The sequence below is a fragment of the Pseudochaenichthys georgianus genome, chromosome 18 (assembly GCF_902827115.2).
Source record: "Pseudochaenichthys georgianus chromosome 18, fPseGeo1.2, whole genome shotgun sequence".
In the NCBI taxonomy this organism is placed as follows: Eukaryota; Metazoa; Chordata; class Actinopteri; order Perciformes; family Channichthyidae; genus Pseudochaenichthys; species Pseudochaenichthys georgianus.
In genome coordinates, this window is record NC_047520.1 from 2,209,469 (window position 1) to 2,233,370 (window position 23,902).

Genomic DNA, 23,902 nt, shown 5'->3' on the forward strand with positions numbered 1-23,902 from the left:
TGTGGGATTCTGGCCAACTTCCTTCAGTGTGGAAACAAGCGATAATAGTGCCCATCCTAAAGCCAGGGAAAGGCCCTTGAAATGTAGATTCAAACTGTCAGTAGCTAAGACGCAGGTCATTTGTTTTACAAAACGGCATAACATTGCTCCAATATCGTTAAAATTGTAAAAAATATGCGTTACAAAAGGAAATAGCAATACCAGTTTCATTTGGACAAGGAGAAGGAAAAGCAATAATTAAGAAGGGTATGGAAATATGACAGAAAAGGTGGGAGGAAGATCAGAAAGGGAGGAGATACCACAAGTTACACAAATCAGTCATAATAAAGTCTATATAGAAAGAAACAGACGGGAGGAGATCACAATCACTAGACTCAGACTGGATCATACAGGATTAAACGGCACAGTGTTTTTAAAGGGAAAAAGCGAAGTTGAAGAATGCAGGGGGTGTGGAGTGAAAGAAAATGTGGAACACATCATATTACACTGCAACATGTACAAAACAGAGAGGGAAACACTAAGAGACAGGGTCAGAGAGACAGGAAGGGAGCGGAGCCAGATGGGGACACTGTGAACAGAAGGTGAGGGGGTAAGAGCTACCAGGAAGGCCATTCTTTAGTATTTGAATGAAACAGGATTGATTGGAAGAATTTAAAACAATGTAAATACAGTGGTATAATTCCACAAGTGGTGATAGGATGATATGGTGAAACACGCTCTTGTACAGAAGGTGGCGGTATGCACCTTAAAGCTGTTTGCAATCCGCCAAAAACCGAGAGAAGAAGAAGAAGCAGAACCTGGATCCATGTGGCGTCTCGTCGCTACGGTCCTCTCTCTCTGTGTTCCTGAGAAAGTGTGTGTGAGCTCCAGCACTACTGATCCATCATCTGTGTGTTTGGATAAACCTCTGAATGGACTGTGTGCTCTTTTTTCTGGAGCGTTTACCTCGGACTATAGGAGCTAGCTTAGCATGCTAGCTGGAAACACGTTAGCAATAGCCTACTAGTCAGATTGAGAGTTTGATAGAGAGAGAAACGGTGTGTTTAACGGAGTCTGCAGGAAAAAGGTGATCTAGGAAACATGAGTAAAGTCCAAATGCTGCTGTCGTTGAAGAAGCAGCGACTCACTGCTGCTGCTGAAGAGATATTTGCTCTGTTTGAAAAGACGATAGCAGAGCTCGAGGAGGAGCTGTCTCTTTCCAAAGAGGAGAACAAGAGACTCGAGAAACTACTGGACGCTGTTTTACAGCCTCAGCTTCGGGTACACAGAGCAGGTATGTTCCCTTTACCTTAATCAACACTTTACACTATTCAGTAGCACTTTATTATCACATTAACACTTTAAGTTAAAGTTAAAGTTAAAGCCTTTTATTGTCACTATACACAAAGTATAACGAGATGCAGAGTGCAACTCTGTCCCGGTGTGCAAAAAATATACAAACAAATACATAACACCAAAAAACACAGCAATAGGACATACAATCATACGGGGGAATAAATAGTTAAAAATATTGACATAAAAAAATAGTATATAAAGTGCATTAAAAGTGTGTGTATGTGTGAGAATGGTTACAGTTATTATTATGTGTGGTGGTTGAGCAGCCTGACGGCCCAGGGGTAGAAGCTGTTGTTGAGTCTGTTTGTCCGTGACTTGAAGCTCCTGTATCTCCTCCCAGAAGGCAGGAGAGAGAACAGTCTGTGACCCGGGTGAGAGCTGTCCTTTATGATTTTATTAGCTCTGCTGCGGCAGCGGGAGGTGGAGATGTGTTCCAGAGAGGGCAGGGGGCAGCCGATGGTTTTCTCTGCCATCCTGATCACTCTCTGCAGGGCTTTCTTGTCCGCAGCTGAGCATCCTGCATACCACCCCGAGATGGAGTATGACAGCACGCTCTCGATGGTCGCCCGGTAGAAGGACACCAGCAGCTTCTTGTTAAGTCGGTTTCTCCGAAGTACCCTCAGGAAGTGTAGTCGCTGCTGGGCCTTCTTAACTGCTGCAGTGGTGTGTGCTGTCCAGCTGAGGCTCTCCGAGATGTGAACCCCCAGGAACTTAAAGGTGGAGACCCTCTCCACTCTCTCTCCATTGAGGTGAAGGGGGGCGTGTTCTGGACGGTGCTTTCTGAAGTCTATGATGATTTCTTTTGTTTTGCTTGTGTTCAGATACAGATTGTTTGCTGAACACCACACAGACAGCTTCAGGATCTCGTCTCTGTATGCCGACTCGTCGTCTCCCTTATGTATTTGGCCGACCACAGTGGTGTCATCTGCAAATTTGATAATGGAGTTAGAGGGGTGAATGGGAGAGCAGTCGTGTGTGTATAGAGAGTGTAGAGTAGAGGGCTCAGCACGCAGCCCTGCGGGGAGCCAGTGCTGAGGGTGCGGGTGGAGGAGCAAAAAGGGCCTATTTTCACTGTCTGAGGACGGTCTGTAAGGAAATTATAAATCCAAGCGCATAAGATGGAAGGTAGTAGATCCTGAAGTAAAAGTACAAACACCACACTGTGAAAATACTCCATTACAAGTTAAAGTACTGCATTCATATCTTATTTAAGTAAAAGTATTATTAGACACATGTACTTTATTATAATAATTAAAATGTATTACGGAAGAGCAAACCTACAAAAATAAATATATTTATAAAAATACATACATTGAATAATATGCCATTTAATGTAGGCCTACTGATTTAAATATTATCCATACATGTAAGCACTAGTTGGTTAAATGTGACATACATTGATACTTTAGTTTTAATGTGCTTTTTTATTCACCTTTTCTTTTTAAATGTGTAAAAGAAAAGAAAAACAAATACTTTTGATTAATTCAAATTGCGCGAGAATAGTTCATGAAGAAATCAATGAATACATATATTCAATAATAAATTAAACACATCTAAAATGTTACTTGATAAAGAATAAGGGAACTAGTACAAAGGTCATTAAGTAATTAAAACATTAATATAAATTAATGTAAAATCTCATCAATCAATTATTGCCAACATGTATTTATAATATATTCTTTATATATATTTAAGTTAAAGTTAAAGCCTTTTATTGTCATTATACACAGAGTATAACGAGATTCAGAGTGCAACTCTGTCCAGGTGTGCAAAAAATACAAACACATACATGACACTAAAAAACACGGCAATAGAACAGACAACATAAACAATCATACTACCATCAAATAAATAGTTAAAAATATTGACATACAAATAGTATATCAAAAGTATGTGTAGCCTATGTGTGAGAATGGTTATGGTTATTGCACTATGTGTGGTGGTTAAGCAGCCTGTCGGCCCAGGGGTAGAAACTGTTTGTCCGTGACTTGAAGCTCCTGTATCTTCTCCCAGAAGGCAGGAGAGAGAACAGTCTGTGACCTGGGTGAGAGCTGTCCTTTATTATTTTGTTAGCTCTGTTGGGGCAGCGGGAGGTGGAGATGTGTTCCAGAGAAGGCAGGGGGCAGCCGATGGTTTTCTCTGCCATCCTGATCACTCTCTGCAGGGCTTTCTTGTCCGCAGCTGATATATTTGTCCCTTATATATTTGGCCGACCTGTTTAGAGTCGGTGAGGTCCTGATAATTTATTCCGGTAAATTACTCTGACCTACTAATTGACCTGACCGAAGTTATTGAGTCTATGTAAGTTTACTGCTTGGCTCAGATCCACCAACGTCAGCAAGATCTCACCTCTATTAACTCCCCAAAGAACCAGGTTCAATTAACTGCTGTTTCAATTCAGACAACTCTTTTAAATCTGTTTAAGGGATCCCGAAGGATTTTGGTATCAGTAAATGAGGTGTGTTCCTACCTAAACGTGAGTGTGGCAGGGTGCAATCTTACCTTTGAAGCAGGAGAGGAGAGCACAGATGTCCTTGAAGTTGTCCCAGTCCAAAAGTTGCGATCAGTTTATTTGAAGAAAAATAGGTCCAAACAGGGTATAATACAGGGTTTTTACCTTCTCTCTTTACAACATTATAATCATAATAAAAAAAAAATGATGCTGTGATCATGTTCAAATATGAAACTTTAATTCACAGTCTTACATTTATTACCAAAATGTTTCACTTCAACTTCCCAATTCAGTTGTGACATTTTAAAATCTCCCGATAGAATTTAGAGGCATTTCCTCATAAAAAGACCGGTGATAATAAAAAACACATTAAACTTTTCATTCACCAAATCAATTCACATCTATTCCATACCTTTTTCCCGTCACAGATGACGGGTACTAACATTCAAAAACCCATTCCTATCCGCATGAATTCGGAGGAAGGTCCTCACAGGTGGCGGGTACTATTACTCACAAACACTTTTTTCTGTCACAGATGGCGGGTACTAACATTCAAAAACCCATTCCTATCCGCATGAATTCGGAGGAAGGTCCTCACAGGTGGCGGGTACTAATACTCACAAACACTTTTTCCCATCAAATCATTCCACTCAGCAAACAAAGAAATTCACTCAGCATTCAAAGAAATTCACTCAGTATTTCATCCAAGAAATTCACTCAGCTTTCATTGAAGAAAATCAAGAGATATTTACCAAGTTTGAGAGAACCTTACCGAGATCTATTAACCCAGCTCTGAAGGACAGAGCTTACCAGGAGAGAGTATACCAGGGGCACCCCCCTCTCTCTCTCGCTCCCTCCAAAAAGCCTGTCCCTTTATGCTCAAAAAACAGGCTAGAAACCCCCATAAACACCTCCTTCATAGCCAACCAATGAAACAAACTGGGCATGGCCCCTGATGTACAGGGCTGGACATGCCCAGACATATTCCATAGCTTATGGCATAAGACACACCTTCCCATGTTTGTGTAAAAAGGACATGACCCCTGTAGGACTTCAAAAATATTATTCTCGGCTATGACCTTTTTGAGGCCTCAATGTGTTTCTCCTTAAGTCAGGAGTCCCCCTCCCTGCTGTGAGAGGAGACTGAAGAAACTGCCTACTCTCTTATCAGAGAGTAAGACATAAATCATTATAGGTCTTACACTCAACTTAACAAACCACTTGTGTATTGTTTATGCTGTAAATATAGAAAAACCTAAAATATGAAGCATTTTCATTGTGGGTTATACAAGAATATAATTGATTATATTTGATTATAACTAACTTTCGTTTTAAGTATTCAACATACTATGAAGTTCTCAACAGACCACAGTGGTATTATCTGCACATTTTATAATGGAGTTGGAGGGGTGAATGGGAGAGCAGTGTGTAGAGAGTGTAGAGTAGAGGGCTCAGCACGCAGCCCTGTGGGGAGCCAGTGCTGAGGGTGTGGGTGGAGGAGCTGTAGGGGCCTATTTTCACTGTCTGAGGACGTTCTGTAAGGAAATTATTAATCCAGGCGCATAAGATGGAGAGGAAACCTCGGCTTGACAGTTTTCCACTACTATGTCAGGTATGATGGTGTTAAAAGCTGAGCTAAAATCGACAAACAGCATCCTTATATAGTTGCCTGGGCCTTCTAGGTGGCTCACAGCTGTGTGAAGGACCGTTGCGATGGCATCATCCGTGGGGCTGTTGGCTCTATAGGCAAACTGATGAGGGTCGAGGGAGGGTGGGAGGCTGTCTTTGATCTAGTCGGCTATCAGTCTTTCGAAACATTTCATCACCGCCGATGTTAGGGCTATGGGCCTGTAGTCGTTGAGCTCTCTGACTGGTGTCTTTTTGGGGACAGGAATGATGGTAGCCGTTTTCAAACAGGATGGAATGCAAGCTTGTGACAGGGACAGGTTGAATATCCTGGTCAGGACCCCTGAAAGCTGGTCAGCACAAGCTTTGAGTACTTTGCCGAGTACTCCATCGGGTCCTACGGCTTTTCCAGAATTCACAGACCTCAGCGTCACCTGATGTTCTTTGAGAGTGGGAGGTGGTATGGAGCTGGTCGTTTGCAGGGACAGGGGCAGAGTAGAAAAGTGGGGAGGTCTGCTAGCCTCAAAGCGAGCAAAGAAGTGGTTTAGTTCCTCTGCAAGGTGGGCGTCAGCTCTAGTAGTGCCTGATGTTTTGCCCTTTATAGTTGGTTAGCTGTTGAAGGCCCTGCCAAACGCACCATGTGTTTTTATGAGTGAGATTTTCCTCCACTTTTTCTTTGTAGTCCTCCTTTGCAGCCTTGATGCCTCTCCTCAGATTCGCCCTTGCCAAGCTGTGTCCCCCATCCTGAAAGCTGTGTCACGGGAACTCAGGAGAGACCGCACCGCTCTTGTCATCCATGGATTTTAGTTTGGGTAGACCCGTATATGTTTTTCCACAGTTACAGTGTCTGTGCAGAACTTGATGTAGGATAAGACAGGCTCTGTGTGTTTCTCCAAGTCTGTCTGTTCAAATATGTCTCATGCTGTGTGTTTGAAGCAGTCTGCAGTTGTGAGAGTGCCCCCTTGGGCCAGGTTCTGATATATTTGACCACCGGCTTGGTGTCACTTCTGAGGGGGGTGTAAGCTGGGATGAGAAGCAGTGAGAGGTGGTCAGACCTAAATGGGGTAGTGGTACCACTCTGTAGGCATGCTTCAAGTTAGAATACATCCGGTCCAGTGTATTCTTTCCTCTGGTGGTACATCGTACATATTATATAGCTGCGCCGCCGCTATTTGTATATAGGGTAAACACTGAAACTAATTAAAATAAACAAAAAACATTGAATGAGAAGGTGTCCAAACTTTTGACTGGTACTATACTGTATATAGAAAACACACACAATTTAATATTTAGCAGGTTCCCTCATCTATAATCATTTATACAAGCGCAACTTTGAACATGTACAGCAATAAAATGCAACATACAAAATAATCAAGAAACAACATAAATTAAACACTGACAGGGAATATTTTACTGCACCATCATTAATTTTACATAAGAAGGTGCCGTAAAATGTTCTGTTAATACTTGCATACTTTTACTTAAATAAGGTTTGAATGCAGGATTTAATTTGTAACAGAGTATTTTAATTCTATACTCTAGGCGAAGTGTATCTGTGAACGATCCCAAATACAATTCATTGTTTACATTGCAGCTAGTGCTACGCCAGAAGAAAAAAACGTTTTTCATTTTCAAAGGGGCTGGGCTACATGAGGTGAATTGAGTCAACACAAATACACAATAGGTGGGACTAAGAAAGATAATGTGAAAATGTAAAAACAAAGGCATTAATTAGGGCTGCAAAATGTCTCCAATTGTAATGGTGATTATATTTTTAAATGCTAACACTTAACAGTTTGTTCTGACTGTGTGTTTCCTGTTTCCTGCAGACGTCCAGCAGCTGGTGGTGGTTAAAGAAGAGCTTCTCCCTGACCAGCAGGAATGGAGCACCAGTCTGGACCAGGAGGACCCAGAGCCACCGCCACACATTAAGCAGGAACAGGAGGGAGAGCAGCTTCAGGAGCTGGAGGAGGCTGATATCACCAAGTCCACTTTCACTCCTGACCCTGTGAAGAGTGAAGATGATAAAGAGAAACCTCAGTCCTCTCAGCCTCATGAAAGACAAACTGAACACATGGAAACAGAAGCTAATGGAGATGACTGTCGAGGACCAGAACCAGCCAGGAACTCAGATCCAGAGTGCAGTTTACAACCAAAGACTGAACCTGACACTGAAGACTCTTCTGAACCGGACACTGGAGACTCTTCTGAACCTGACACTGAAGACAGTGCTGATTGGAAAGAGACCAGAGAACCAGCATCAGGCTCAAACTCACTGAAAAATAGACATGAATCTGTCAGTGATCCACATAGTGCTGAACATAAACCATTCAGCTGCTCAGTCTGTAAGAAAGATTTTTCACATAGTGGACATTTAAAGAGACACATGAGAGTCCACACAGGAGAGAAACCACACAGCTGCTCAGTCTGTAAGAAAGCTTTTTCACGGAGTGCACATTTAAAGGTCCACATGAGAGTCCACACAGGAGAGAAACCATTCAGCTGCTCAGGCTGTAAGAAAGCTTTTTCACAGAGTGGACATTTAAAGGACCACATGAGAGTCCACACAGGACAGAAACCACACAGCTGCTCAGTCTGTAAGAAAGCTTTTTCACGGAGTGCACATTTAAAGGACCACATGAGAGTCCACACAGGAGAGAAAGCACACAGCTGCTCAGTCTGTAAGAAAGCTTTTTCACAGAGTGTACATTTAAAGGACCACATAAGTGTCCACACAGGAGAGACACCATTCAGCTGCTCAGTCTGTAAGAAAGCTTTTTCACAGAGTGGACATTTAAAGGACCACATGAGAGTCCACACAGGAGAGAAACCACACAGCTGCTCAGTCTGTAAGAAAGCTTTTTCACAGAGTGCACATTTAAAGGACCACATGAGAGTCCACACAGGAGAGAAAGCACACAGCTGCTCAGTCTGTAAGAAAGCTTTTTCACGGAGTGTACGTTTAAAGGACCACATGAGAGTCCACACAGGAGAGACACCATTCATCTGCTCACTCTGTAAGAAAGGTTTTTCACATAGTGGAAATTTAAAGCACCACATGAGAGTCCACACAGGAGAGAAACCACACAGCTGCTCAGTCTGTAAGAAAGGTTTTTCACAGAGTGGAAATTTAAAGAGACACATGAGAGTTCACACAGGAGAGGAAAAATAGAGCTGCACAGTTTGTGACAAAAGATTTAAATGGCGTAATCGTTTCAAAAGACACAAGTGTGTTGGTCGTCCGCTGCTTCTGTAACTGTAAGGGAATACATTTGTCTATTTTGTATCCTGATGACCTAATGCCGTTACATGTAATATGTTACTTCCTAAGCCTGATTTCATCAGTGGCCCTCTACCGTCAGTCAGAAGAGTAGTGGAGAGATTCAGCAGATTGGTTGCACTGAACACCTGGCTTTCAACTGTCTGTACTGACCATTCTGTTCATTTTATTGACAATTTTAACTTTTTCTGGGATCGGAGACATCTTTTCAAGGCAAATGGAGTTTGCCTGAACAAGTCAGGAGTGAAATTGTTTATCTCTAACATATTCAACTGCCTGCATCATCAATCTGTTCCCTCTGCCAAGGACAAGCGGCAAGAGGAATCAAAACAGGAGAAAGACACAACACATCGCGCAGAAAACCCTGAAGAATTATCACTGCACCCGCCTGAGGAATGTTCTGATTATGGGACACATGGAGGAGTCTCCACTGCCCGTCACCCCCCCCCCCCCCCCCCTGTCAACGCCTTTGAGGATACTCCGTTCACCCTTTCACCTTCATCCTCGCCCACCCTCCTGGAGATCGCTGAACACACAAAGAAGATACAGAGGGTTGGCACCGATTCCTTCCTGGAGTTCAAAGACCAAACTAAGGCAATACACAGAATTGGCAGCATGTCCTTTACCACCGCTCCTCAACGTCGCCCACCAAAATCACTGGCACCATCTCCCCCGTCCTCATCACCGTGCCTACGTCAACCACCCCCCCCCCCCCCCCCCTGGCAGCATGTCCTCTACCCCCGCACCATCTCCCCGTCTCCATCACCGTGCCTATGTCAACCACCTCCCCTCCCTACTCCAAAGCCTGATAAGGATGTTTGTGTACAAAACAGAACAAACTCTTACTGATATGTGAAGGGTCCAGGCTCAAGGGCGTATGGCACTCTCAACTCTTTCCAGGACATGCCGGGGCCCTGCCTGCCAGTAGCTTTGCCAATATCTGTGTTAATAGGTAATAGATTAAGAGCGGTGAATCATCTTAGAAACGGGAAGCGCTGAAACGTTTGTGTGTTTTTATCTAATTTAGCAGTGATTCCATGTCAGCCACAGCTTGTTAAAAAACATGACTGATAGTGTGTTTAACAAACTTAAACTAGCTTTATTAAATGTCAGGTCTTTGGCAGGAAAAACATTTTTAATCAATGATTTTATCACTGAGCACAATCTCGATTTTATGTTTTTAACAGAAACTTGGATTGAACAAAATAACAGTGCAGCTGTTCTTATCGAATCAACTCCTCCCAACTTTAGTTTTATGAGTCAGGAAAGAATGCATAAGAAAGGGGGTGGAGTTGCTATTCTGTTCAATGATTCCCTTCAATGCAGGAAGACATCGTATGGAAACTTTGATTCTTTTGAATATGTGGCCCTTCAGCTGAAATGCTCCTCTTGAGCTCTGTTCCTAAATATCTAAATACCACCCAAATACTGTGCAAGCTTTTTTGATGACTTTACTGAACAGCTGTCTATAGTGTGTATTGACTTTGACCGTCTAGTCATTGTTCGTGATTTTAACATCCATGTTGACATCCCCCAGGACAGAGGGGCTAAAGAACTGTTTTGTGTTCTTGATAGCTATGGACTGACTCAGCATGTGACGGAGCCCATGCACAATAAGGGGCACACTCTGGACTTAATTATCTCAAAGGGTCTGAATATCTCTAAGGTTGTGGTGACTGATGTTGCAGTCTCTGATCATTTCTGTATTTTCTTTGAGAGCTCTATTTCTGTTCACAAAAAAGTTCAAAAGAGGTAACCACAAAGTGATATTTAACTGAAAATACTAGGAAAATGTTTACTCAGAATTTTTCTACCACACTTGCCCCTGCTAACATCTCAGTAAATGAGCTAGTAGATCATTTTAATTAAAAAATTAAAAATGTTATAGATGCCATTGCTCCAACTAAGGTAAAGGAAGTGTCTGGCAAGAAAATATCTCCATGGAGAAAGGCCATGACCGTTAAAACAGAAAAAAGTGAATGTCGAAAAGCTGAAAGCAGGTGGCGAAAAACAGATCTTCAGGTTCACTTTGAAATCTATAAAGAGAGACTTGGCCTTTATAATTTGGAATTGAAAAACGCATGACAATCGTTTTTCTCTGACATCATTACCAAAAACAAAAACAACGCATGTGCCTTGTTTGCTACCGTCGACAGACTAACTAACCCCCCAGTGTCAGTAGCCTCTGAATTTCTATACACCAGGGCGTGCAATGATTTTGCCTCCTTCTTCACTGACAAAATTCAGAAAATCAGACAAGCATCAGGTACAGCAAATGTGTTGTCCCTGTCCACCTAATATCAATTCAAACACCATGACACAATTCCATCAGATTAATGATAAAAACCTAGAGGACATTATTCAACTTCTGAAATCCTCCTCCTGCTGCCTTGATATTATTCCACCAGGATTTTTCAAAAGATGTTTTTTGTTGCATGGCCTCCGATCTACTTCATATAGTAAACAAATCTCTTCACTCAGGTATCTTCTCTTTAACATCTACATGCTACCACTGGCATAGATAATGAAAAACAACAAAATAAGTTACCATAGCTATGCGGATGACACACAAATGTACGTAACAATTTCACCAGGAGACTATGCTCCAATGCAAACACTGAGCATTGAACAAATCAATGACTGGATGTGTCAGAACTTTCTCCAATTAAACAAAGATAAAACTGAGGTAATGGTTTTTGGAGCCAAGGCAGAACGTATAAAAGTTAGCGCTGAGCTTCTGTCTGCAATGTTCAAAACAACAGATAAAGCCAGAAATCTAGGTGTAGTCATGGACTCTGACCTGAGTTTCAACAGTCACATTAAAACAGTTACATACATTTCTGACCTACTGCTAAATTATGAACCATCCAGATCTCTCAGGTCTTCAGGGACTGGTCAGCTTTCTGTCCCCAGAGTCAGAACTAAACATGGAAAAGCAGCGTTTAGTTATTATGCTCCAAATATCTGGAACAAACTCCCAGAAAACTGCAGGTCTGCTGCAACTCTTACTACTTTTAAATCCAGGCTGAAGACTTTTCTTTTTGTCGCTGCTTTTAATTGAACTATTCACATCTTAATATGCACTGTAACTTTTATCCATGTATTTTTTCTTTTAATGTTTATTTTATTATCTTTTCTTTTTAATGACTGATTTTCTTAATGTCTTTCGTTTTTTGTAAAGCAATTGAATTGCCTTGTGTTGAAAGGTGCTATATAAATAAACTTGCCTTGCCTTACTGTAACTCCAGCTTCTATGAGTATTGGCGTAGCCCTCTAAGTGCTGGGCCCCACTGGCTCCACAAATAGCTAAAGAACAGTTATTTTGTATGGGAGCAGATTGTCGGGCCTCCTTTCTATTTATACCTGAAGGGAGCCCGATGGTGGGGCCCACCTTGCGGGTGGGTGTGGACTACAAGTGTTTCAGTGCTGCGCAGGTGCACAGGGGACTACCCAATAGCGATAGCCTTAGAGGGCTACACCTATACTCATCGAAGCTGGAGTTACAGGAGGTAACTTCAGTACCATGCTGTCATGAACGCGCAGTGCTTTTACTTGTACAAATTGACGTGCTTAATGTGAACAAGCCTTTTGGGGGGCGTGGTTAAAGTTGCGCATGCGCTATGAGCGCACAAACGGGTACTTCTCAGGCATGCCGGGTAATCTGTGACGTTTCACTGACAAAAGTTGGGCCATTTTATCATCATGCTCCAATAGAGAACCGCAGTGACGCGTCCTAAAACCCGGAAATAAGTTAGCATTTTTACCACGTCCGGTTCCTTCAATAAAAAGCACTGCAATTTCTCCATAGGATTTTGGAAAATAGCTCAAAATAAGGTCTGTGGTTGACACAAATTGAAGAGACGGATCACGTTTTGTTCTACGACATTAAATACATCAGCAGTGACCCCGCTGGTGATTTTTGAAGAGTTTACGTGTCTGAAAAATGATGGTTGTTAACAAGTGGCTGAATAGGACTACAGAAGTTGTCCAGGCCGTTTTACGTCATTACACCGAACACGTAAAACACTCCCGCTAAGTTTGTTAGCCCTGTTCTGCTTGAAAGCAAGTACCTGCCTCCTGCAAACTGTTCAAACAAACACTTCAACTTGTACCATTTACAATCTGTATGTTTGAATATGGAACTTAAGTTGGCGTGACGTTGAAGCAGCTTTTTATCAGAATTCTGACTTTCACTAGTAAAGAAAAAGTTGAGGTCTGTGATTTTTATCTGACTTTAAGTTTCACATTTCACCACATGTCCCTAACCCTCTTCCATAGACGCTTCTTCATCTCCATGTTTGGTATAAATAAATTCACTTGTGTTCACTTCCCCCCCGACTCTCTCAATGTTATTTGTTGTTGTGTGTTACTGTTTCAAATTTTGTCCTAGAGCTTATTTGGGGACGTAGCAGTACAAAAAGAACTACATGCATTTAAAATTCAACTCAACTTAGTGAAGCTTCACTGGAGAGGAGAGATCATTCATTTTAAGATTACAAACAAAGAATGAGATTTTCACTTGTGTCCTCTTAGCTCTTTTATTAACAAGAATAACACATTACATTACATTGAGCTGACGCTTTTATCCAAAGCGACTTACAATAAGTACATTCGACCAGGAAGACACAACCCCAACATTTTATTTTGTACAGACATGTAAATGTGGCACTCATCTCACATCTTGAATATAGAAGCACAATTTATAACAAAGTCAACCTGTTAGCTTTTCTTTTAATGTCAATCAATCAATGTTTATTTATATAGCCCAATATCACAAATGTTACATTTGTCTCAGTGGTCTTCACAGTGTGTACAGAATATCAGAATGACAATACGACACCCTCTGTCCTTAGACCCTCACATCGTACAAGGAAAAACTTCCGAAGTGTGTTTTCTTTCCTCCTTCAAACTTTCATTAATGCATTCAACACGTTGAGACTTAGTCAAAACTAAAATACCTATTCAACAAATATTTAGAGAAATGTTTACATTTTCATGCAGAGAAATATCAGTTGAGGTTAACAGAAATCCTCCTGAGCAGTGACAGCCTCCATAGCTAAACAGACACAGGAAGGAGCGCCTCCTAAAGAAACTCTACAGAACAACTCATGAGAAGATGCTAAAGCACATCCCATAATGTTTGATTGACAGCTGATCTCTGTGCAGTGAAGACATGAACAATCAGCTCTCAGCAACAATGATGGACACACAATGAGTTTAAGAAGTAGAAGAGTTCCTCAAATGACTTCCGGCTATTTCAGTTTACACAACTCAGCTGTGGTTTCATTAGGATAAAGCCAAACGCCAGCATGTAGAGGCTGAGTGAATGTGGTCTGGACTCTATGGAGGAGAGTCATGGTTTCAGAGAAGCTGTAGAAGGACAGAACACCTGCTCTGTGATCCAGGTACACTCCTACTCTGGAGGACTGAGGACCTGAGACGGGAGTTTTGATACTGTTGTAAATAAATGATTCACTGTTTTGGTTACAATATAACATCAAAGATTTGTCATTGTTTCCAAATCCACATTCATTCCCACCCCCTACTCTGCTGATATTCTTGTATGCGACTGCTACTTCAACTCCTGCCCCTTTCCACTCCACCTCCCAGTAACAACGTCCAGTCAGACTCTCTCCACTCAGGACCTGAGGATATAAAGTGAATCTGGCTGGCTGACTATAATAAGACTTTTGTGGTTTCATGTATGTTGCTTTTCTGCTCCTCTCAGATAATACCAGCTGTGTGTTTGCTGTGTTTGGATCCAGAGTGATCTCTTGTGAATATTTGAAGAACCCAGCTCTGGTGGTGGGCTCTGCTGCTGACAGTAAAACATCCACTTCAGTCGGTGAGACGTTTGTCCATTCCTCTCTCAGGATGTCCTGTAGTTTGTCTCTGACTGCTGACAGAGCCGCCGTCACGTCCTCAAAGTAGCTCAGAGGACGGATGTTGATGCTGGAGGAGTGTGTAGGTTCACTGAGGGCTGACAGTGTGGGGTAGCTGTGCATAAACTGGTTGTGATCCTCTGTGTGAGACAGCAGCTTCAGCTCAGCGTCTCTCCTCTTCAGCACCAGCATAGCAGTGATCAGCAAGAGCAGCTTGGAGTCCAGTCTTCTTCAGCTCCTCCACTAAAGCTGCTAGCATGGTGTTTTCCAGCGGGACAGGCCTCGGTGTGAAGCTCTGCCTACACTGAGGGCAGCTGTGGATCTTCTTCTCATCCTCTCCATCTCAGAAGTCTTTAATACACTTCATACAGTAGCTGTGTCCATAGGGAGTCGTCACCGGATCCTTCAGTAGATCCAGACAGATGGAACAAGAGAAGGTTTCCCGCTCCCGCTGAACTCCTTTCTGCACCATTTCACCTCTCAGTGGCAGCGAGTGTCTGAGTTTCACTTCCTGAGAGCTGAAACTATGTGAGTTGTGATCTGAACAGCGTGTGTGTGTGTGTGTGTGTGGGTGTGTGTGTGTGTGTGTGTGTGTGTGGTGTGTGTGTGTGTGTGTGTGTGTGTGTGTGTGTGTGTGTGCAGAGAATGTGGCCTATCAGCTCTTGTACTTTACCCACATGTTGGTTACACCCATCCTCCTCAGCGTGGATCTGAAGGGGAGGAATTTACAAACGGAGCGGCGCTTACAACCTGCTCTACATTTGAAAACAGTCTTCAGCTGTAAAGTATTTGTTTTAAATTCAGGCTTTTGTAGCACACAGCTCCACACTTATGGTAGCAGTGGTGTAAGAAGTATTCAGATATTCTACTAAAGCAAAAGTACAAATACTACAGGGTAAAAATACTGTGTTACAAGTAAAAGTACAAAAGCATTGGTATCAAAATGTACTTAAAGTACCAAAAGTATGTGTGTGTTATCACAGTTAGTAAATGTAGAGCTAATTTGAATAACCTTATGTCCTGCTGCTGGATATCTTATCCTATAAATAACTGTCAAGGTGTATTTAATAATTGATTTATATTTTTGAATGATCTAATAATCTATATCTACCTAGTAACTAAAAGCTGTGAAATTAATGCAGTGGATTAAAAAGTACAATACTGTCTTCCGAAATGTAGTAAAGTAGAAGTATAAAGCAGCATAAACTGAGACGTATTGGCATCAACCACTACTTACTACTTACTGTGCGTAATATCCCATTTTAGAATCATATATATTGAATTACTGGATTATTTCATTTTTTATAGATTAATGTGTTTGTTACATCCCTAATAAAGTGTAGGGAAATGGAGAAAGTAACACACAACAACCAATAACAGTCAGGGTGAAAGAGAACAGAAGTTTATTTATTTACACCAAAGAAAATGCCCAGCTGCAGAGGCAGGAAGTGATCAGCTGATTACCTGCAGTGAGAAAAAGGGGGAGGAGAGAAAAGAGCAGGAGGAGGGAAGGTCAGTCCACCTTAAATGAGCAGTGGGTGATCAGCAGGTGAAAGGTAGGACACGGGAACTTGGTCCCGAGGAGATGTAACGATTATTAAACAAGAAATAGTCGAGTCAAGGGGTCAAAGAAATGAACATTTCTGTTTATTAGTGAATCGGTTGCAAGCGGGTGAAATCAGGCTTAGGGAGTAACATATTACATGTAACGGCATTAGGTCATCAGGATACAAAATAGACAAATGTATTCCCTTACAGTTACAGAAGCAGCTGACGACCAACACACTTGTGTCTTTTGAAATGATTAACCATTTAAATATTTTGTCACAAACCGTACAGCTCTATTTTTCCTCTTCTGTGTGGACTCTCATGTGTCTCTTTAAATGTCCACTATGTGAAAAAGTTTTCTTACAAACTGAGCAGCTGTGTGGTTTCTCTCCTGTGTGGACTCTCATGTGGTCCTTTAAACCTATACTCCGTGAAAAAGCTTTCTTACAGACTGAACAGCTGTGTGCTTTCTCTCCTGTGTGGATTCTCATGTGTTCCTTTAAAGTTCCATTCTGTGAAAAAGCATTCTTACAAACTGAGCAGCTGAATGGTTTCTCTCCTGTGTGGACTCTCATGTGTTTCTTTAAACTTCCACTATGTGAAAACGCTTTTTTACAGACTGAGCAGCAGTGTGGTTTCTCTACTGTGTGGATTCTCATGTGTTCCTTTAAAGTTCCACTATGTGAAAACGCTTTTTTACAGACTGAGCAGCAGTGTGGTTTCTCTCCCGTGTGGATTCTCATGTGTTTCTTTAAACATCTACTCTGTGAAAAAGCTTTTTTACAGACTGAGCAGCTGAATGGTTGATGTTCAGCACTATGTCGTGGATCACTGACAGATTCATGTCTATGTTTCAGTGAGATTGAGCCTGATGCTGGTTCTATGGTCTCTTTCCAATCAGCACTGTCTTCAGTGTCAGTTTCAGAAGAGTCTTCAGTACCAGGTTCAGAAGAGTCTCCAGTGTCCTCCTCAGTCTTTGGTTGTAAACTGCTCTCTGGATCTGAGTTCCTGGCTGGTCCTGGTCCTCGACAGTCATCTCCATCAGCTTCTGTTTCCATGTGTTCAGTTTGTCTTTGATGAGGCTGAGAGGACTGAGGTTTCTCTTTATCATCTTCACTCTTCACAGGGTCAGGAGTGAAAGTGGACTTGGTGATATCAGCCTCCTCCAGCTCCTGAAGCTGCTCTCCCTCCTGTTCCTGCTTAATGTGTGGGAGGGGCTCTGGGTCCTCCTGGTCCAGACTGGTGCTCCATTCCTGCAGGTCAGGGAGAAGCTCTTCTTTAACCACCACCAGCTTCGGGACATCTGCAGGAAACAGGAAACACAGTCAGAACAAACTGTTAAGTGTTAGCATTTACAAATCTAATCACCATTACAATTGGGGACATTTTGCAGAACTAATTAATGCCTTTGTTTTTATATTTTTTCTTAGTCCCACCTATTGTGTATTTGTGTTGGCTCAATTCACCTCAAGTAGCCCAGCCCCTTTGAAAATGAAAAAGGTTTTTTTCTTCTGGCGTAGCACTAGCCGCAATGTAAACAATGAATTGTATTTGAGATCGTTCACAGATACACTACGCCTACAGTGTAGAATTAAAATACTCTGTTACAAATTAAAATCCTGCATTCAAACCTTATTTGACTAAAAGTATGCAAGTATTAACAGAACATTTTACGGCACCTTCTTATGTAAAAGGGATGATGGTGCAGTAAAATGTTCCCTGTCAGTGTTTAATTTATGTTGTTTCTTGATTATTTTGTATGTTGCATTTTACTGCTGTACATGTTCAAAGTTGCGCTTGTATAAATGATTATAGACAGGGCTGCACATAACTGGTGCGCACCAAAAAAAGAGCACTGGGTCATTTTAAAAAAGGCGCATTTGCGTACCAACATTGAGAGAGAGAGAGAGAGAGAGAGAGAGAGGAGAGAGAGAAAATAGAGAAGAGAGGAGAGAGAAGAGAAGAGAGATAAAGTTATGTGCGAGTTGCATATGAACTCAGGGCCGGCCCGTAGCACTGGCGTTATAGATGTTCGCCTCGGGCGCCAGAACTGGGGAGGCGCTGCGCTAGCAGTTCTGGGAGGGAAAAAACATTTTTGACCGTTGGGGCTCATCCTAATTTTCGGCCTTGATGTAACAACATTCATAATTAAGTAAATGTAACACCCTTTTCACCCCGGTTTACACGTTTTCATTTGCCCTGTGCGATGGGCGCTGTAAGTGATGAAAATGGGGGATGTTGGCTTATCTGGCGCCCACAGCTCACAGCCAAAGTGTGAGTGAGCGTGAGAGAGAGAGAGAGGGTGCACCGGTTCCGGCGCTGTTGTTATTAGAATCTGGTGCTAGCTACTCTAACGGATGTAAGAAGAAGATGTTTCTACAATGATGTGGAGGGAGAGTCCTCTCCAGTCAGACTGAGAGGCTGATACTACAGCTCAGTGAGGTAAAGGACTCTGAGTGTTTAGATAGTTCACTTTAGTCTAAGTTCAAACGGTTTGATCACAATTTATGTAAACACATATATCCAAGGCACTCCTTTATAATTATTGGGATAAACAGGTTTGAAATCATTCCAATGCATACTATAGGACAGTAAACCAAAAATATCCTTTAAAACTGGAAAGATAAAAAAAAAATGCATAAATAAATAAATGTTAAGGTAAAATAAGATATGAATGAACAACATAAATAAAATAAGTTACATTAATTTGTTATTGGCTATGGTAGGTTATTGGTTATGTTCACATACTTATTTTATTACATCCACTTGTCTAAGATGACAACAGAGACTTTCGACCCAAAACCAGCTGTTGACATGTGGATGCAAGCAGATAATCACAGACTCAACCAGAGATAAAGTAGTAAGCCTACATCATCAGCTACCATGTCTGACAGAGAGGAAGACAGTGAGGAGAACAGTCAGGAGGGAAGTGATGACAGCTTGTAGGATTACTGGTCGTGCTAATGTTGTCTTGTGTTCACCTCTGCATGTGTGTTCTGTGTTCAGTGCCGTGTGTCTGGCAAATAAAGTCAAGACCCCCCTCAAAAGTTATGGTTTATTTCATTTTAAGGATGAGCACCAAGCAACATCTCCAGGTGCTCATTTGAGAACCAGGGCAAAAAAGTTATGTGCACCCCTGATTATAGATGACAATATTAAAATGTGTGTGTTTTCTATATACAGTACAGTCAAACGTTTGGACACCTTCTCATTAAATGTTTTTTGTTTATTTTAATTGGTTTCAGTGTTTACCCTATATACAAATAGAGGCGGCGCAGCTATATAATATGTACCACCAGAGGAAAGATACATTCTAACCTGAAGCATGCCTACAGAGCGGCACCACTCCCCCATTTAGGTCTATCTGACCACCTTTCACTGCTTCTCATCCCAGCTTACACCCCCCTCAGAAGTAACACCAAGCCGGTGGTCAAATATATCAGAACCTGTCCGAGGGGGCCCTCTCACAACTGCAAGACTGCTTCGAACACACAGCATGGGACATATTTGAACGGACAGACTTGGAGGAACACACAGAGCCTGTCTTATCCTACATCAAGTTCTGCACAGACACTGTAACTGTGTAAAAACGCATACGGGTCTACCCAAACCCAAAAACCATGGATGACAAGAGCGGTGCGGTCTCTCCTGAGTTCTCGTGACACAGCCTTCAGGACGGCTTGGCAAGGGCGAATCTGAGGAGAAGCATCAAGGCTGCAAAGGAGGACTACAAGGGAAAAGTGGAGGAGAATCTCACTCATAAAATCCACACGGTGCGTTGCCAGGGCTCTCAACAGCTAACCAACTATAAGGGCAAAACATCTGGCACTACTAGAGCTGACGCCCACCTTGCAGAGGAACTAAACCACTTCTTTGCTCGCTTTGAGGCTAGCAGACCCCCCCCACTTTTCTACTCTGCCCCTGTCCCTGCAAACTACCAGCTCCATACCACCTCCCACTCTCAAAGAAACATCAGGTGACGCTGAGGTCTGTGAATCCTGGAAAAAGCTTGCAGGACCCGATGAAGTACTCGCAAAGTAATCAAAGCTTGTGCTGACCAGCTTTCAGTGGTCCTGACCAGGATATTCAACCTGTCCTGTCACAAGCTTGCATTCCATCCTGTTGAAAACGGCTACCATCATTCTGTCCCCCAAAAAGACACCAGTCAGAGAGCTCCAACGACTACAGGCCCATAGCCCTCCTAACATCGGCGGTGATGAAATGTTTCGAAAGACTGATAGCCGACTTCATCAAAGCCAGCCTCCCACCCTCCCTCGACCCTCATCAGTTTGCCTATAGATCCCAACAGATCACGGATGATGCCATCGCCATGGTCCTTCACACAGCTGTGAGCCACATAGAAGGCCCTGTCAACTATATAAGGATGCTGTTGTCGATTTTAGCTCAGCTTTTAACCTCATCGTACCTGACATACTAGTGGAAAAACTGTCAAGCCTAGGTTTCCCCCTCCATCTTATGCGACTGGATTAATAATTTCCTTACAGACCGTCCTCAGACAGTGAAAATAGGCCCCTACTGCTTCCTCTACCCGCACCCTCCGCCATGGCTCCCCACAGGGCTGTGTGCTGAGCCCTCTACTCTACGCTCTCTACACACATGACTGTTCTCCCATTCACCTCTCCAACTCCATTATCAAATTTGCAGATACACCACTGTGGCCGGCCAAATATATAAGGGAGACGACGAGTCGGCATACAGGACGAGATCCTGAAGCTGTCTGTGTGGTGTTCATCAAATAATCTGTATCTGAACACAAGCAAAACAAAATAAATCATCCTAGACTTCAGAAAGCACCGTCCAGAACCCGCCCCCCCTTCACCTCAATGGAGAGAGAGTGGAGAGGGTCTCCACCTTTAAGTTCCTGGGGGTTCACATTCGGAGAGCCTCAGCTGGACAGCATCCACCACTGCAGCAGTTAAGAAGGCCCAGCAGCGACTGCACTTCCTGAGGGTGCTTCGGAGAAACCGACTTAACAAGAAGCTGCTGATGTTCTTCTACGGGACGACCATCGAGATGTGCTGTCATTACTCCATCTCGGGGCGGTATGCAGGATGCCTCAGCGCGGACAGAAAGCCCTGCAGAGAGTGATCAGGATGGCAGAGAAAACCATCGGCTGCCCCCTGCTTCTCTGGAACACATCTCCACCTCCCGCTGCCCCAACAGCGCTAACAAAATAATAAAGGAACAGCTCTCATCCAGGTCACAGACTGGTCTCTCTCCTGCCTTCTGGGAGAAGATACAGGAGCTTCAAGTCACGGACAAACAGTTTCGACCACTGGGCCGCCCAGGCTGCTTAACCACCACACATAGTGCAATAACCATAACTATTCTCACACATACACATACTTTTATGTCAATATGTTTAACTATTTATTCCCCCGTATGATTGTTTATGTGTCTGTCCTATTGTCGTGTTTTTTAGTGTTATGTATGTGTTTGTATTTTTTGCACACCGGGACAGAGTTGCACTCTGAATCTCGTTATACTCTGTGTATAATGACAATAAAAGGCTTTAACTTAAATATATATACAGAATATATTATAAATACATGTTGGCAATAATTGAATGATGAGATTTTACATTAATTTATATTAATGTTTTAATTACTTAATGACCTTTGTGCTAGTTCCCCTATTCTTTATCAAGTAACATTTTAGATGTGTTTAATTTATTATTGAATATATTTATTCATTGATTTGTTCATGAATTATTCTCGCGCAATTTGAATTAATCAAAAGTATTTGTTTTTATTTGCTTTTACACATTTAAAAAGAAAAGGTGAATACAAAAGCACATTAAAACTAAATATCAATGGTATGTCACATTTAACCAACTAGTGCCTACATGTATGGATACTATTTAAATCAGTACATAAATGGCATATTATTCAATGTATGTATTTTTATAAATATATTTATGTTGGTAGGTTTGCTCTAACGTAATACATTTAAATTATTATAATAAAGTACATGTGTAATACTGTAACTGGAAGTACTGATTGTGGATATTGCATCGACCGACCTGGAAGCACGTCTCCTCGAGGACGCGCACAAATAGAGAGAGATTCTCTCCGACACAGGGTGAGATCGCTCCTTTGTGCCACGCTGATCTTTGTATTTTTCTTTTGTTGATAGCCTGAAAAGGCAGACAAACATTTCTGTTTTTGCCGCCGACGGGGCGGAACAATAGTAGCCTGGATTAGGCAATAAAGACACGTTTGGTTTATCGCAGAGCGACTGTTTAATTTTGCTTGTGTTGTGCTGAAAACTTTCAATATAATGGATCCATGCATGAAATATGTCTCTGTTTATTTTGTTTAAGGAGTAGATTGTCCGTTTATCAGTTCTGTTTACCTTTATAATATTATTTCATTCAAGAACCCCTTGTGCGTTTAATTAACACAACTATTTTAGATAGTTGATGGTTGATCAAGTGTAAAGTGTTGATTAAGGGTAAAGGGAACATACCTGCTCTGTGTATCCGAAGCTGAGGCTGTAAAACAGCGTCCAGTAGCTGCTGGAGTCTCTTGTTCTCCTCTTTGGAAAGAGACAGCTCCTCCTCGAGCTCTGCCATCGTCTTTTCAAACAGAGCAAATATCTCTTCATTAGCAGCAGTGACTCGCTGCTTCTTCAACGACAGCAGCATTTGGACTTTACTCATGTTTCCTAGATCACCTTTTCCTGCAGACTCCGTTAAACACACCGTTTCTCTCTCCATCAAACTCTCACTCTGACTAGTGTTGCTAACGTGTGTCCAGCTAGCATGCTAAGCTAGCTCCTATAGTCCGAGGTAAACGCTCCAGAAAAAAGAGCACACAGTCCATTCAGAGGTTTATCCAAACACACAGATGATGGATCAGTAGTGCTGGAGCTCACACACACTTTCTCAGGAACACAGAGAGAGAGAACCGTAGCGACGAGACGCCACATGGGTCTAGCTTCTTCTTCTTTGTCTTCTTCTTCTTCTTCTCTCGGTTTTTGGCGGATTTCAAACTACTTTAAGGTGCATACCGCCACCTACTGTACAAGAGTGTGTTTCACCATATCATCCTATCACCACTTGTGGAATTATACCACTGTATTTACGTTGTTTTAAATTCTTCCAGTCAATCCTGTTTCACTCAAATACTTAAGAATGGCCTTCCTGGTAGCTCTTACCCCCTCACCTTCTGTTCCCAGTGTCCCCATCAGGCTCCACTCCCTTCCTGCCTCTCTGACCCTGTCTCTTCGTGTTTCCCTCTCTGTTTTGTACATGTTGTAATATCTTGGATATTAACAGACAACGGAACAGTTGGTTATTTAACAGGACTCTTTATTGCTGCCTCCGGTGGTTCTCTCGCCACCCCCACTTACTGTAACTGTCGTAAACATGCCGTAACGTATATATGACAACTCCCCTTGTAGTCAGTTAACAATACTATGACATCTCCCTTTTTCCCTTTTAACAATATAACACATATCAATAACTTAGATATTCTTTCTTCAGTCCATCAGTGTTCCTTGTTGGACCAGGCGAGCCATGTTCTGGGCTCATCTGAATGTCTGGTGTGTTATTCCTGGGATTTGTGTCGTCGTTCGCTGGAGGCCCTGCTACGGGCACCGCTTGGAGATGTCGACGGTTACGTCTGTACAGAGCACCCTGCTCCGTCTCGATGAGATAAGACCTCTGTGTAACACTCTCACCTGCCACTACTGCAGGTGTGGACCAGGTCTTTTGATTGTCCAGTCTGGTGAGAACATGGTCTCCTCGCTGCAGTG

At 42.4% G+C, this 23,902-nt stretch overlaps 2 protein-coding genes and 1 pseudogene across 3 annotated transcripts; 1 reads left to right on the plus strand and 2 right to left on the minus strand.

The window, feature by feature from the left end:
* The first annotated feature begins 5,392 nt into the window (after positions 1-5,392).
* Positions 5,393-8,669, plus strand: LOC117463907 (zinc finger protein 583-like; annotated as a pseudogene).
* A 5,276-nt stretch (positions 8,670-13,945) lies between these two features.
* LOC117464008 (tripartite motif-containing protein 16-like protein) lies at positions 13,946-14,767 on the minus strand. The gene has a single exon (XM_034106539.1). It carries the CDS (start codon positions 14,765-14,767, stop codon positions 13,946-13,948), a length of 822 nt encoding a protein of 273 aa, XP_033962430.1.
* Positions 14,768-16,200: 1,433 nt separating this feature from the next.
* LOC139435724 (zinc finger protein 79-like) lies at positions 16,201-23,196 on the minus strand. 2 transcript variants are annotated; one of them, XM_071206563.1, is made up of 3 exons: positions 22,820-23,194; positions 22,613-22,721; positions 16,201-17,426 (listed from the first exon to the last, which is right to left on the minus strand). In XM_071206563.1, exons 2-3 carry the CDS (start codon positions 22,716-22,718, stop codon positions 16,417-16,419), a joined length of 1,116 nt encoding a protein of 371 aa, XP_071062664.1. In that variant the 5' UTR covers positions 22,719-22,721; positions 22,820-23,194; the 3' UTR covers positions 16,201-16,416. The 2 variants fall into 2 exon arrangements, with proteins under 2 accessions (XP_071062664.1, XP_071062663.1); XM_071206562.1 differs by having other exon boundaries at positions 22,613-23,196.
* Between the last annotated feature and the right edge of the window lie 706 nt (positions 23,197-23,902).

What these genes read in the sequence shown, in the direction of transcription:
- LOC117464008 (XM_034106539.1), bottom strand. Translation starts at nt 14,767, where the DNA reads ATGCTGGTGCTGAAGAGGAGAGACGCTGAGCTGAAGCTGCTGTCTCAC.
- LOC139435724 (XM_071206562.1), bottom strand. Translation starts at nt 22,862, where the DNA reads ATGGAGAGAGAAACGGTGTGTTTAACGGAGTCTGCAGGAAAAGGTGAT. An exon ending in GCTTCGGATACACAGAGCAG is followed by an intron (nt 17,427 to 22,612) that starts GTATGTTCCCTT and finishes TGTTTCCTGCAG; the next exon opens with ATGTCCCGAAGCTGGTGGTG.